This window comes from Budorcas taxicolor, chromosome 7 (genome assembly GCF_023091745.1).
Source record: "Budorcas taxicolor isolate Tak-1 chromosome 7, Takin1.1, whole genome shotgun sequence".
NCBI lineage: Eukaryota > Metazoa > Chordata > Mammalia > Artiodactyla > Bovidae > Budorcas > Budorcas taxicolor.
The window spans coordinates 52,697,381-52,713,324 of NC_068916.1; the positions used below are offsets into that span (position 1 = coordinate 52,697,381).

A 15,944-nucleotide genomic window follows, 5' to 3' on the forward strand; every position below is an offset into this window, starting at 1 on the left:
TTCCTTGGACAGACCATGGGGTCGTAAAGAGGTGGACATGAGTGAGCTACCAACACTTGCTTCAGAACTGCTTTTGGGAGGGTAGCGAGAAGCCTTTTTACTCTGGCGGGAGCTCAAATAATTTAAACTTGTAAGGTTTGTGTCTTTAAACTTGTTAATTGAAGTTTCCTTCTGTTAGAACTTGAGTTATGTATGATTTCTTTATGGGAGATTCTGTTCTTTAAAACACTGTGTATTTATTTCTAATAGGAACAGTGTAGATAGGATACAGAGGAAGGTAGTAACAAAAACATCCTTTATTTTAGTTGTGCTGTATTTCACAGGCTTAATATACAGGACAAAACATTTCAGCTCCTGTTGGTAGGTGTTTTTTTTTGTTTTGTTTTTTAACTGAGGGATTGAAGGTAAAAGGAGAAGGGGGTTGCAGAGGATGGTTAGATAGAATCAACTCTGAAAGATAGTGGAGAACAGAGGAGCCTGGCATGCTACAGCCCACGGGGTCTTGAAGAGTTGGACACGACTTAGCAACAACAATCAAGCCTAAGAAGTACCTAGAAGATTGTGCCATGTATATAAACTGGGGACGTGGAAGAGTTTTAGGGATCTTCTGGGGAGCCATAACAAAATCTGCTCATATAAGGAGGAATGCAAGTAATCAGGAAATAGGAGTGAGGGCACTGTCAGGAGTGTGGTGAAGAGAAGGACCATCTGAAATTTCACATGATTCAATTATTCCTTGATCAGCAGTGAAGACGCAGTTTTGTACTCAGTACTTTATATGGCATGTATAGGTAATTATATAACCAAGGGAAAACCACAGTTTAAATCTTACTTGGAGATAAGTAAAATTGATGAGAATTGTTTTAAAAAAATTATGTGACAGAAAAGAATCCAGAGCCCAAAAGGTATTTATTAACTGTCACATTTATACAGTTAACCACCCTCCCCTGCAGGAGCATAGTGCAGGGAGAGGGCAGAAGTCCCACCACTTTTCAAACTTGTCTCTCCATAAACCCTACAAAGGAACCTGTAACAGGTAGGTTGTAATCAGGCTTCCACTGACCCAGTTGCTAGAAGGGATTGGGCATCTTTCCAGTGGCAGCCTCAAATTGAGAATGACACTTATTCTCTTAGAGAGCCCTGGGAGAGCCTGAGAATCCCCAAGCCCCAGGGATATGTTAGGACTGCATAGGAAAGGTTTCCAAGGACAGAAAAGGAGAACCTTAAGAACACATTATGGAACCATGTAACCAGTCTCACAGCCTTATAGATAAGGCCCGCTTGAGTTCTAGTGCAGTATTTCCCAGTCCCCCCACAATCCCTGTGAGTGAGTGTGTGGCTTGTTTGGCTGGCAGAACCGAATTAATGGCAGGAGATGCCCCCAAAGTGTAAAAAGATGTACACCTAGGGATTCTGTTGTATAGCATGTTATTATTCACATTCTGGTGGTCACTGAATACTTCTTGAAGGTGATTGCCTCTTTCCCTCCAACACTGTAGTGTTTTATTTTAAACACCTTTCTTGATGGAGCCTAAATTTATCACCAGCATTATAATTATAGAAAAGAAGTCAGAGTTGCAAACTCTGTACAGTGAGGGCTTGAGATCTTCCTAATACGTCGAGCCTCCTAAATCATAGTAGGCGTCTTTTTGTTGGTCGTTTTTTCAGCTAGAAATAATATTAGTATGATTGATTACTAATAATTACTTACTATTTATTAACTAATGATTCAAAAGTGTTGAATTTTAATGGAATAAAAAATTTTACCTGGAAATGTTTCTTTTTTCCTCATTAAAGAGAAAATGGGGGTTTCTGACTCAATTGGAATTTCTTTGCTCTGTTATCTGTTACCCTGGTGAGGGATGATCAGATTTCACATTTCCAGGTTGCTAGGAGACAAGCAACCTATCTTGCAGATACAGGTGTTAAAACTCCTTTATGCTTTATTTCTTAGAATTCTGTATTTAGAATTGTCATGCTTTCTTTCTAAAATCTTAATTATGCAGAGGTAACAGGATTATTTGACCAACCTCAAGAAATAGAAAAAAAATCAAATCAAAAATGAGAAACTAGGTTTAAATAAAGAACATGACTGGCTATAGTAAATGAAGGCAACATTCATAAAACTCTTATTTGCCTTTGCTTTTGCTGCTGACTTTTGCTGCTTTTTGCAGCTTTGTTTTCACTGGGTTTTTTTGCACTTTCTGCAGTGCACAAGAGTAGTAAGTTGGGAGTAAACTGAGAATGCTTCGTCTGGAGGTATGCAGGTGTTAAAACTGTTCCAAGTGAACCTGGCCCCAGCAACTCTATTTGAATAATTTACTGATTTGGTCTCCCAGAAACATTCATATTTACTGTAGCTATTTTGCCCAGAAGCTCCCAGGTGGCTCAGTGTTAAAGAATCTCCCTGTTAATGTAGGAGACGCGGGTTTGATCCCTGGGTTGGGAAGATCCCCTGGAGAAGGAAATGGCAACACACTCCAGTATTCTTGCCTGTAGAATCCCATGGACAGAGAAGCCTGGCAGTCTACAGTCCATAGGGTCACAGAAAGTCAGATACGATTGAGCATACATGCATACACCACTTCTGAAAAGGAAGTTCATCTTTCATTACAATACAGTTATTTTGGGAATGCCTTAAGTTTAATGTTAGATAACTAGTGTTCAAAAAAATGTGCCCAGGTGGTAGATGTTGTTGAAAAGTTGGCAGAATTCACTTGAAATTGAATGCTTTGCAATATTACCCTCCCAGGTAACGCTAGTGGTAAAGAACCTGCCTGCCAACGGAGGAGACTCGGGTTTGATCCCTGAGTCAGGAAAATCCCCTGGAGGAGAAAATGACAATCCACTCCAGTATGTGGACAGAGGAGCGTGGTGGGCTACAGTCTGTGGGGTCGCAAAGAGTCAGACATGACTGAAGCAACTTAAAATGCACACATGCTTTGCAGTATTAATCAGAAAGGTTTTGTTTGCTTCTAATTTTGAATAGCGTGGGAATTGGAGACTGAGATCTTTCAGATTCAATATCTGCTTCATGTGAGGACAGGTCAGCCTTTCTCTTCTTAGGTTTCAATTCAAGATAGAGTTCTTTGCAGCAGTTGGTTTAGAAGGATTTGTATTTTACCATTGGCTCAGTTGGCTCTATATGTCTTAAAAAAAATGTTTTTTAAAGATGCGGGCTGTTTTAAAATAATTTTATTTATTATTTTATTTTTGGCTGTACTTTGTCTTCGTTGCTGCATGCTGGCTTTATTTGCAGCTTGTGGGGCTGCTGCTTGTGGTGGTTTTTCCTGCTGCAGACCATGGGCTCTAGGAGTGCAGGCTTCAGCAGTTGTGGCACACGGCCTCAGTTGTCTGCTGCACGTGAAGTCTTCCCAGTCTAGGGATTGAGCTCGTGTTCCCTGAATTGGCAGGCAGATTCCTAGCCATTGTACCACCAGGGAAGTCCAGCTCTATATAGCTTGATGGTATACATCTGGTACCCAGACCCCCAAGTCAGTTACACTGATAAATACTATGTTAGTACTTTACAGATTGACTCCCATTCTCAACCAGTTAATCTTTTATTTTTATGTTTTTAATTTAAAAAGATTATTTTATAAAATATAGACACAGAAAACTGAATAAATCACATGTATTTATGTAGCATTTACTAAATGTTATTTATGTAGCATTTACTAAACATCAATGGAGTTGACATCCACAAAACCAACACCCAGATCAGGAAACAGTACTTCCATCACCTCTGAAGCATATTCTCATCTGCTCACCAGTAGTAGACTGACTCTCAGCCAGTTCATCTTTTAAATGAGCTGTATTCTGTTGTCACAGTGGAAAATTAAATCACTTGTCTTTGTTTATGAAGATGGGTTGGGTAGACTGTCTAGATTGGTAGTGGCAGAAACACACTTTGAGCGTGAGTTATGTAAAGTAACTGGAGCTATAGATTTGACCAGTGAGAAAGTTACTGATACAGAAGAGGAAGATGTATTGTAGAATTTTATGTTTTTGTAAATATCTCAATTATTTAAGATACTGTCTTTGTGCAAACTGAGTAAACCTTGGTTATACTGTGATTTGTCTTTGTCTTAACAGATTTTTATTATTCTAACTGGAAAAATTACACAAGTAATAGATGTTCATTACAAAACATTAGAACATATGTATACACAAGGAAAAAAATCTCTTCTGTTGCATCTCCTGAGATAAACAGTGTAAACTGTAGATGTCTATCATACACCAGCTTTCCATCACATAACTGTCTTTCAAAACCAACTTATGTGATTCATATGGTTTGATAGGAGAAAGCAATGGCAACCCACTCCAGCACTCTTGCCTGGAGAACCCCAGGGACGGAGGAGCCTGGTGGGCTGCCGTCTATGGGGTCACACAGAGTCGGATACGACTGAAGCGCCATAGCAGCAGCAGCAGCATGATTTTATAACTTTAGCTTTTTTTTATGTAACAGTACAACACAAATTTTTCTGTTCAAGTCATTGAATTTTCTTCATTTTCATTTTTGTGGTTACTTAGTAATCCTTTGTGAGGCGAACTGTAATTTTATTTAATAAGTCCCCCATGATAAATGACAGAAATGGTATGGACCTAACAGAAGCAGAAGATATTAAGAAGAGGTGGCAAGAATACACAGAAGAACTATACAAAAAAGATCTTCATGACCTGGATAATCACGATGGTGTGATCACTCATCTAGAGTCAGACATCCTGGAATGTGAAGTCAAGTGGGCCTTAGAAAGCATCACTACGAACAAAGCTAGTGGAGGTGATGGAATTCCAGTTGAGCTATTTCAAATCCTGAAAGATGATGCTGTGAAAGTGCTGCACTCAATATGCCAGCAAATTTGGAAAACTCAGCAGTGGCCACAGGACTGGAAAAGGTCAGTTTTCATTCCAATCCCAAAGAAAGGCAATGCCAAAGAATGCTCAAACTACCGCACAATTGCACTCATCTCACATGCTAGTAAAGTAATGCTCAAAATTCTCCAAGCCAGGCTTCAGCAATACGTGAACCGTGAACTCCCTGATGTTCAAGCTGGTTTTAGAAAAGGCAGAGGAACCAGAGATCAAATTGCCAACATCCGCTGGATCATGGAAAAAACAAGAGAGTTCCAGAAAACATCTATTTCTGCTTTATTGACTATGCCAAAGCCTTTGACTGTGTGGATCACAAGAAACTGTGGAAAATTCTGAGAGAGATGGGAATACCAGACCACCTGACCTGCCTCTTGAGAAATCTGTATGCAGGTCAGGAAGCAACAGTTAGAACTGGACATGGAACAACAGACTGGTTCCAAATAGGAAAAGGAGTACGTCAAGGCTGTATATTGTCACCCTGCTTGTTTAACTTGTATGCAGAGTACATCATGAGAAACGCTGGACTAGAAGAAACACAAGCTGGAATCAAGATTACTGCGAGAAATATCAATAACTTCAGATATGCAGATGACAGCACCCTTATGGCAGAAAGTAAAGAGGAACTAAAAAGCCTCTTGATGAAAGTGAAAGTGGAGAGTGAAAAAGTTGGCTTAAAGCTCAACACTCAGAAAATGAAGATCATGGCATGCGGTCCCATCACTTCATGGGAAATAGATGGGGAAGCAGTGGAAACAGTGTCAGGCTTTATTTTGGGGGGCTCCAAAATCACTGCAAATGGTGACTGCACCCATGAAATTAAAAGACGCTTCCTCCTTGGAAGAAAAGTTATGACCAACCTAGATAGCATATTCAAAAGCAGAGATATTACTTTGCCGACTAAGGTCCGTCTAGTCAAGGCTATGGTTTTTCCAGTGGTCATGTATGGATGTGAGAGTTGGACTGTGAAGAAGGCTGAGCACTGAAGAATTGATGCTTTAGAACTGTGGTGTTGGAGAAGACTCTTGAGAGTCCCTTGGACTGCAAGGAGATCCAACCAGTCCATTCTGAAGGAAATCAGCCCTGGGATTTCTTTGGAAGGAATGATGCTAAAGCTGAAACTCCAGTACTTTGGCCACCTCATGCAAAGAGTTGACTCATTGGAAAAGACTCTGATGCTGGGAGGGACTGGGGGCGGGAGGAGAAGGGGACGACAGAGGATGAGATGGTTGGATGGCATCACTGACTCGATGGACGTGAGTCTGAGTGAACTCCGGGAGTTGGTGATGGACAGGGAGGCCTGGCGTGCTGCGATTGATGGGGTCGCAAAGAGTTGGACACGACTGAGCGATTGAACTGAACTACCTTATTTGCCTCTTTCTGATTATTTCCTTAGGATAAATCCTGGGAGTAGACTACTTAGTAAAGGATCTGCCCACTTAAACACTTTTGAAACCCACTGCCAAATAGCTTTCCAGAAAAGCTATCCAGTTTTCAGGTTTTCCTCTAATTGCCTTTATGCTTGCATTAAAATATGAAATTTTTATTTAGTTGCAGAATGAAGAAGAGCCTGGAGAACCTGAACAAGCTGCTGGGGATGCTCCTCCACCTTACAGCAGCATCTCTGCGGAGAGTGCAGGTAGGTAACAGGGTGCGATGACTGCTGAGCTCTTGAAATGCATTAGCCAGAGACTTTTGGCTACTAAGCATTTGTTGGTGTTTGTATTTGCTTCAGCTTTCTGTAAGAAGTCTAACATTATTTTTAGTTTGTAGCCTGAGGTGAAAAAAACTCATGTTACTGTTCTGAAAAATAGATAAAAGCCCCATTCCAATGTGGCTTTTTTACGGAACTTAATTTCATTCCAACAGACTCTTAATATAAGGATAGAATTCAGAAACCAAGTGATCACTTGTTTTTTTCTCTTGTTCTTTTTATAGTTTTCTTGTTAGTTGTTCTGCTCTTTGATTCTAGTACCTATGACCTGGAATATAATATGTTCGATTTCTTTTATAATAAATAAAAAGCTGATAGATCCTTAATTAAAAAAAGCTAGAAGTCTCCCAACTTTTTCATTTTCTTCGTCATAGTTCAGACCCTCTTTAATTAATTTTTTTCTTTCCATCCTATGCCAGATTATCTTTATAATTTTCATATACAAGTTTAAAAGAGATGGGGGAGAAGAAAGAAAATTGTGATAGTTTAGGACTTTTGGTAATTAGATCTTTGTGGTACCAGTTCTGCTCTAATTGCTGAGAACTGACCAGTTTTGATGGGACCTCTTCCATATTCTCTGAAACAGAATTGTGGCAGAGTGGCAAGTACGTGGCTGATGATTAGAAATAGAGCGGAGCACACACTTTTGGTAGGGGAAAAAGTCAAAAATCATTGTTCGGTATATTCAGTGTACCTGTTTTAATTGGTGGTATATAAATTGTGGGAAACAAATACTGGATTTTTGTTTTGAATGTACTAAATTAGAAAAAATTGTCATTAAACTTTTCATGGAATCTTAAAATCTTATGTTAGGTGTCTATATCGATGGATTCCATTTTTTAAAAATCCTTTGAAATGGGGAAATAAAAATATTCTTGATTTCCCTCAACTTAAGGTAGTAAGGAGAGTTCCCTGGTAGCCTGTTGGTTAGGATTCCGGGCTTTCACTGCCATGGCCTGGGTTCAGTCCCTGATTGAAGAACTGAGGTCCTGCAAACTGTGTGGTGTGGCCAAAAAAAGCTTTCCTTAAAGTGGTAGGTATCAGTTTTGTTCATATATTCAGAATTACTATGGCTATGGGCAGTTCACAGATTGTACCCATCAATTTGTAATACGATTTTTAGTATGATTTAATTAAAAGTAAAAAAATTTTAAGGAAATTATATATGCATGTATATGTGTGCATATGTTAAAGTAGTTATTTTGACATAGAGAAAAACAAGTTTCTTGAATTGGATTAGGTGGCAGCTTTAGTTGCAATAATACATTTTCCTTATTTTATTCTAAAAGCTTTGATATTTTATTTTCCTCATTTAAATCGGTCTGCATTCCGTCTGGAATTGTTTTTCTCTGTACAGTATGAGGTAGTGGTCGAGATTGTTTTTCCTTATGGATGTCCATTTGGTCCCACACCATTTACTGAAAAGACCATTTTTCCTCTGCTGTACTGCAGTGTCACCTTCGTCATGAATCAGGTGACCATATGTGTGTATGCGTATCTGTTTTCTGGACTCAGTACTTTCTTTGGTCTGTTTATTCACCTTTGTGCCTAGACTCCAGTCTTAATTCCAGAGCTTTATAATCTTGATATCTGGTAATTAGGTCCTCTAATTTTTTTTGTTGTTCAAGATTGCTTTGGTACTTCTTGGCTTTTGTATTTTCATTTACAGTTCAGAATCAGCTTCCAGTTTCCATCAAATGGGAAGAAATAAACAAAAACGCTGCTGGAAGTTTAGTTGGGATTGCGCTGAATCTGTTTATTAATTTGAAGATAATTAGCATCTTTATAATATTATGTCTTCCAGTCTGTGTTAAATCCCTCCCATTTATTAAGATTTTCTTTAATTTCTCTGATTAATATTTTGTGAGTTTCAATATAGAGACCTTGCATCTTGTTTCTTACATATTTTTTTCTTGAATCTTTTTAATTAGATTTATTCGTAGGTATTTGGTTTGTTTTGGTGCTGTTGTAAATGGTCCATGTATAATTTTATTTTCTGTTTGTTACTGATACATGAAAATATAATTGATGGTTTATATTAACTGTGTGTTCAGAGACTTTCCTAAATTCATATATTCTAATCATTTGTTTGTAGATACTCTTGGATTTTCTACATATGTAATTATGTCTTCCATGATTAAGGATAGACTTAATAGACTTAATCTTTTCCAGTCCTTTTGTCTTGTATTCTCTTTTCTTGCCGTACTGCATCAACTAGTATTCAGTTCAGCTCAGTCGTGTCCGACTCTTTGCGACCCCATCAATCGCAGCACGCCAGGCCTCCTTGTCCATCACCAACTCCCAGAGTTCACTCAAACTCACGTCCATCGAGTCGGTGATGCCATCCAGCTATCTCATCCTCTGTCGTCCCCTTTTCCTCCCTCCCCCAATCCCTCCCAGCATCAGAGTCTTTTCCAGTGAGTTAACTCTTCACATGAGGTGGCTAAAGTACTGGAGTTTCAGCTTTAGCATCATTCCCTCCAGAGAACACCCAGGGCTGATCTCCTTTAGAATGGACTGGTTGGATCTCCTTGCAGTCCAAGGGACTCTCAAGAGTCTCCTCCAACACCACAGTTCAAAAGCATCAATTCTTTGGTTGGTGCAAACATAGTTGCAATTTCAGACCGTGAATTTTAAATCATTATAACTAGGCTTAATAACATCTTTATTAATCCAAATAGGAACCATTGCAATCAACACATTTTTGCCAAAGAGAAGTTTGTTTATTCCTGTAGCATAAAAATCCTTGCCTCTGTATTTGGTGAAATCTTGGAAAGCATTTTCTGCCTCCTACTGATTGTGGAAGCATTTTCCCTGCAAAAAAATTGTGAAGATGCTTGAAGAAGTGATAGTCGCTTGGCAAGAGGTCAGGTGAATATGGCGGATGAGGCAAAACTTCGTAGCCCAGCTCATTCAGCTTTTGAAGTGTTGGTTTTGTGATGTGCCGTTGGGCATTGTTGTGAAGAATTGAGCCCTTTCTGTTGACCAGTGCTGCCTGCAGGCCTTGCAGTTTTTGGCGCATCTCATCCATTTGCTGAGCATACTTCTCAGATGTATTGGTTTTTCCAGAATTCAGAAAGCTGTATTGGATCAGACAGGCACCAAACAGTAACCATGAGCTTTTTTGGGTGCAGATTTGGCTTGGAAGTGCTTTGGAGCTTATTCTTGGTCCAGCCACTGAGCTGGTCATTGCTGGTTGTCACATAAAATCTACTTTTCATGGCACATCACAATCTGATTGAGAAATGATTTGTTGTGTACAGTAAGAGAAGACGACACTTCAAAATGACAATTTTTTGATTTGCAGTCCACTCATGAGGCACTAACTGAGTTTTCTCACGTTTCTAATTTGCTTCAAATGCTGAACAACTGTAGAAGGGTGGATGTTGAGTTCTTGTGCAACTTCTCTAGTTTTAAGAGGATCAGCTTTGATGATCCTCTCAGTTGGTCGTTGTCAACTTCCGACAGCCATCCACTGCTCTCATCTTCTAGGCTCTCGTCTCCTTTGCAAAACTTCTTGAACCACCACCATATGGTATGTTCATTAGCAGTTCCTGGGCTGAATGCATTGTTGATACCATGAATTGTCTCTGGTGCTTTACGACTTAAGTAAGAAAATCGCTCGAATTTGCTTTTTGTCTAAAATCATTTCCATAGTCTAAAGTGAATATAAAATACACAGCAAGTAATAAATCATTAGCAAAAAAAAAAAAAAAAACAAAAACCAAAGCGAGAAATGCATGAGAAATGATGTATAACATGACTACATTTATTTAAGAATGTATTCCAGTGTCAAGGGCTTCCCTTGTGACTCAGCTGGTAAAGAATCCGCCTGCATTGCAGGAGAGCTGGGTTCAGTCCCTGAGTTGGGAATATCTCCTGGAGAAGGGAAAGGCTACCCACTCTAGTATTCTGGCCTTGAGAATTCAGGCCATGGGTTTGCAAAGAATGGGACACGGCTGAACAACTTTCACTTTCCAGTATCAAACGGCAAAGTCCAACTATGGAAAACTGCAGTTACTTTTGCACCAACCTGATAGTACTTCTAAGATAATGTTTGAATTGAAGTGGTAATAGTGGGCCATTTTTGTCTGATTTTCTAATCTTAGGAGAGAAAGCTTTTAATAACTTACCATTAATTATGATATTTACTCTAGATTTTTCATAGAAATTTGTGAAAAGATTAAGGAATCAGTTTTAGGTATTTTATCAATCCTTCCTTCTGCCCATGTGAAGACAATAAATTTTTCTCCTTATTTTTGGTTAATGAGGTGAATTCTATTGATTGATAATTTCAGTAATATAGTACAGTAAAATTGGAAGTTAATTATAGTTAAGCAAGGTGGAGAACAAATGTTAATCTTGAAGCATAGGAATTTTTTCAAAGTTCTTAAGTTTTTAAAAAAATTGTGTAGAAAATTTAATCCGTTTGTAAATAGATCTGTTCTAATAATACATATTGAATCTATTATAATAAAAGTCAGTGAGAATGAAGATGTACATTTAAAAAGAGAGGATGCAAGATTTCACTCAGTAACGATTCTCTAACTGAACCTGTTATTGCCTTAGGCATGTCATAGGAAACAATCCATGGTAAAAATAATGTGAAAGAAGCAAAGTACAAAAATCTATGAAATATTAATTTTAACCTTGTTTTCAAGTTTATTTTGATGTTTATAAGTAGGAGGAAACCATGGTACAGATTTCCAAACACACAAGTGAATTATTTTTAGCTTACACTTTACCTTATGCTGTTATTAATATTGTATGTTTTTGTGAACACACCACATGCATGCTGAGTTGCTTCAGTCATATCCAACTCTTTGGGAACCCATGGACTGTAGCCCAACAGGCTCCTCTGTCCATGGGATTCTCCAGGCAAGAATACTGGAGTGGGTTGCTGTGCCGTCCTACAGGGGATCTTCCCCACCCAGGGATCAAACCTGTGTCTCTTATGTCTCCTGCAGTAGCAGGCAAGTTCTTTTACCACTAATGCCACCTGAGAAGCCACCACAAAATGAGCCAGAAAAAGTGTTCAAAAGCACTTGGCAGGGAAAGTAAAGTGAATCTGGAATTTAAATAATTGAAAAGCCAATAAATTTAAAAATTATTCCCAATCCCATGTTCATCTTTAAGCATCTTTTGATTCAGTTATTCTATATGTAATGTTTGAGGAGGGCTTCTCGGGTGGCTCAGTGGTAAAGAACCCACCTGCCAGTTCTGAAGATGTGGGTTTGATTCCTGGGTCAGGAAGATCCTCTGGAGAAGGAAATGGCAACCCACTCCAACATTCTTGCCTGGGAAATCCCATGGACAGAAGAGCCTAGTGGGCTATAGTCCATGGGGTCACAGAGTTGAACTTAGTGACTAAAACAACAGCAAAATTTTAGAGGAATGATTGGTTTTTGTTTGCCAGAGTTAGCAGAAATCCTTTTTCCTCATTTCAGCTAATCATTGGATAATTGTGACTTCCTTTTTATTTTGTAGCATATTTTGACTACAAAGACGAGTCTGGGTTTCCAAAGCCCCCGTCTTACAATGTGGCTACCACACTGCCCAGTTACGATGAAGCTGAGAGAACCAAAGCTGAAGCCACTATCCCTTTGGTTCCTGGAAGAGTAAGTCCAACTTACACCTTGTTATTTGGTACTAGTTTATGGGAATTAAGTTCTTTGCATTATCAACTTTGTGATATTACTTAGATTAAATTGATTAGTAAAAGTACAGCTAATCTTTAAAATCAGATACGTTTTTCTTTTAGGATAATAGACTTATCTTTTCCTGAAGATGATGGAGATAAACAGTATAAAAGAGCAGAAAATCACTAGTCAAACCAGCTCATTTCCCCTATGTCTCTACTACTACCCTCACTTTCTCAAGTCTCCTTTCATGGCTGAAACATCTTGGTATAGGAATATACCAATTTTGCCTTGATTCTGCACACTTAATATTTTGATGTTAAGTAGATAGCTGCTTAGGAATTTGTGGAGAAAATAAATAAGTGCAGCTTCATAACATTAAACTCAGAGGGGCTCTAACAATCATCTGTTTGAACCCTGTGCCACCAGCAGTCCAGATGATGCCATCTGTGGAGGCATAATGAATTCAGATTTCATCTGGTCTGATGTTACTTCTTGGGAGTGGAGGTGGGATGTAATGAAAACCAGTGGAGAATTTTGGGCACTCATGATTCATAATGTCAGACCTATAAGTGATACAGTTGTGGTTTCACATGTATTGATTCAGGTTGAAGCTGGTGCAAGTGGGACCTTGGGTCTGATACTGAGAGAAAGGAGAGCGGGATCCAGTCCCTGGAAATGGGGCAGTCAGGGCTCCAGACCCTAGGCCTGGCAGGAAGCTAGAGTAAAATATAAGAATAAGGATATAAGTTCAGTCTGGGCAGTGCAATGACACAAGGCCCAGAAGTTCAGCCCTTAGGATAGTAGACTGTTTGCAGGTCACATCTTCCATGGGGGGTAACAGTCCTAAAACCACTGCTTGGCAGAAGTTACAGTTCATAAGCATAGTCTAGGCTGATTCTGCATGGTGACATGCATTCAATTCTTACAGGTGCAAGGAAGAACCCTCCTGGAGCTCATTGTCTAAAGAGAAAACAGTGTTTATATAGTTAACTTGTATTGGAAGCAAACAACACGGTTGACACTGTGTTTTGTGCTTATATATATAGTATATATTATTTTCAGTCCTCAGAATAACCTTGCAAGGTAGAGATTATATTATCTCCATTTTACAGATGCAAAAATTGAGACCCAGAGAGATTAAAAATTGCCTAAAGTCATACAGCTAATAAGTAGCATAGGTGAGTCAAGCCCAGACATTTTAGACTCCAAAGTCCTTGTATCTATTCTCTAGATCTCTTGAATTATGGTAACTGTCCCATAGAAGTAGACCAGGAGATTAGTGCAGCTTAATCACAGAACTCTGTTTTATTTGACAAATACACACATTTAAGAACTTCTTAAGGGGTTTTATTATTCAGCAAATATGTATGGAACACTTTTATATATAATTTGCTATGTATTTTGCAGTGGATAGATAGAAGGGTTTGTATAAGGCAGTGCTCCTGCCATACAAGAGCTTAAAGTCCAACTGGGGAACAGGCCCACAAAGACCTGTATCTAAGGGGCAGCACAAGAGCAGTGAGCATTAAGAATTGTGACTTTAACCTTGTGATCATGGGGAAGATGGGATTTGAAGTGGGCCCTGAGTTTTGATGGAGAAGAACATTCCAGAGGGGAAAGCTCAGAAAGCAGATGTTATTCAGCCAGGTACAGGGCAGTTTCTGTGGTTGTAGTGATTGGTGTTGCTTCAGCAAAGAGTTTGGCCAGAACTGTAGGTCGTAGAATCTTCTGAATACTAGGCTGAGACATTTAGACTTTACATGTAGGTCACACTGAATCCTTCAAAGTTTTTAAGTGTGGGTATGATAAGACAAGTATGGTGTTTTAGAAACATTAACCTGGCGACAATTTTAGGAAGAATTCTGGGGCCAGAGGTACCAAGATAGAAAGAATGGTTAGAAGACATTTATAGTATTACTAGGCATTACTTCTATGTATTTTGGTAGTTTATTTTGAATAGTTATGCACAAAACAGTTTCTCTTTTTTTATTTTATTTATCTTTATTTTTGGCTGTGCTTGGTCTTCGTTGCTGTGCCGGCTTGTCTCTAGTTGTCGTGAGCGGGGGCTGCTCCCTATAGCAGTGCACAGGCTTCTCATTGCAGTGGCTTCTCTTGTTGCAGAGCATGGGCTCTAGAACACACGGGCTTTGGTAGCTGGGGCACGTGAGCTCAGTAGTTGCAGCACCTGGGCTCTAGAGCATAGACTCAGTAGTTTGGGTGCATGGGCTTAGTTGCTTTGCAGTATGTGGGATCTTCCCAGATCAGCACCAGAACCCACGTCCCCTGGATTGGCAGGCAGATTCTTTACCACTGAGCCACCAGGGACGCCCACAAAACAGTACTTTCTATTTTGGCAAAGCCTGTTCTTCCTGCTAATATGAATTCAGAATACTAGGTATTTCTTATTTTAAAATATATGAAAGAGCCCATTCTTGTATAAATTTCAAACATTAGAGGAAAGATAGTAAATTAGATGAAGCTGCTACTTCCACTTCTTCTTTGGATCCCATTCTTCAGGGGAATGAATTAACAACTTATTAGAAATGTCCCAGTCCCTCTTCTGTGTAGGGCAAGTTTTGGTTCTCCCTAAAGTTTTCTTTATTTGTTTATTTTTCATTTGAGGAACCCTCATTGGACTGTGTACAAGTCTACCACTTTAAGTGTGTATTCATTTTCTTTTTCAATATTTCAGCACATACCTACAATTAGTTGCAAAGGTAGGGGACTTTCCTGGTGGTCCAGTGGCTAAAAATCCACATCCCAGTGCAGAGTACACAGGTTCAGTCCCTGGTCTGGGAAGATCCATGTGGTGCTGGCAAACTAAGATTGTGCACCAGTTGCTGAAGCCGCACACACTGACGTTTGTGCTCAAGAGAAGTAGCAAGAGAAGCCACCGCAGGGAGAAACACATGCATCTCAATGACGGTAGCCCTTGCTCGCCACAACTAGAGAAAAGCACGAGTGTAACATCGAAGGCCAAGCACAGCCATAAATAAATAAATTTTAAAAATTAAAAAAAAAGAAAAAGGTAGGCTACATATGTTGGTGTCAGTGCTGGTCAAGATCATGTTCCTTCTAGACTTGCAACACTATGTTTTCTGGTTAGGATGGAAAGGATTCTCTCTGCCAATAAGACTGAAAGTGAGGTTGTTTCAGACCTATATACCAGTATAAACAAATAGTTCTGGAGTTGAGCATGGGCAGCACTGTTAGACTCTTCATATATGATCGCAGTATCTTCTTCCATCTGTCCCTACCAAGTCAGTCTTATAAAACTCTTGAGCTTATCAATGGTATCTTCTCAATAGGTCCAGGATTACTAATGTTCTGGGCTAAACAGGCCCTGGATTACTGATATTCTAGCATTTAAGCCAAATGTGTAAGAGAATTTTCTTTTTCTTTATATGTATATTTCTTTATGTTTATATATATATGTGTGTGTATATATATAAGGAAGAGTGAATAGTTCTTTGTGAACTTTATAATTTTTGAAATATATTGTTAAAGAACTTGGGTTAGAAAGTGAAAAATTCCTTTCATTTCAGAAAAAATTTTATCTTAGAAGACCAGTGAAAAAATTAACATATACTAAAGCTTAATGCTCTTAGTTTTAAATTGAGCCAAAGTAGTACATTTTCCCCTTGGAAGTCACTTTTGTCCCTTTCTCAATTTTTTTTTGATGTCTTTCCTTTGCCTTGAAATAACTTATCGTGAAC

General features: G+C 39.0%; 1 protein-coding gene across 1 annotated transcript in view; it reads left to right on the top strand.

Moving 5' to 3' along the window:
* NDFIP1 (Nedd4 family interacting protein 1) overlaps positions 1–15,944 on the top strand; it is a 51,179-nt gene that overhangs the window by 21,542 nt on the left and 13,693 nt on the right. The window contains exons 2-3 of the mRNA XM_052643204.1: positions 6,424–6,511; positions 12,074–12,204. Of these exons, the coding sequence (XP_052499164.1) occupies positions 6,424–6,511; positions 12,074–12,204 (219 nt within the window). The remainder of the gene's footprint in view (positions 1–6,423; positions 6,512–12,073; positions 12,205–15,944) is intronic.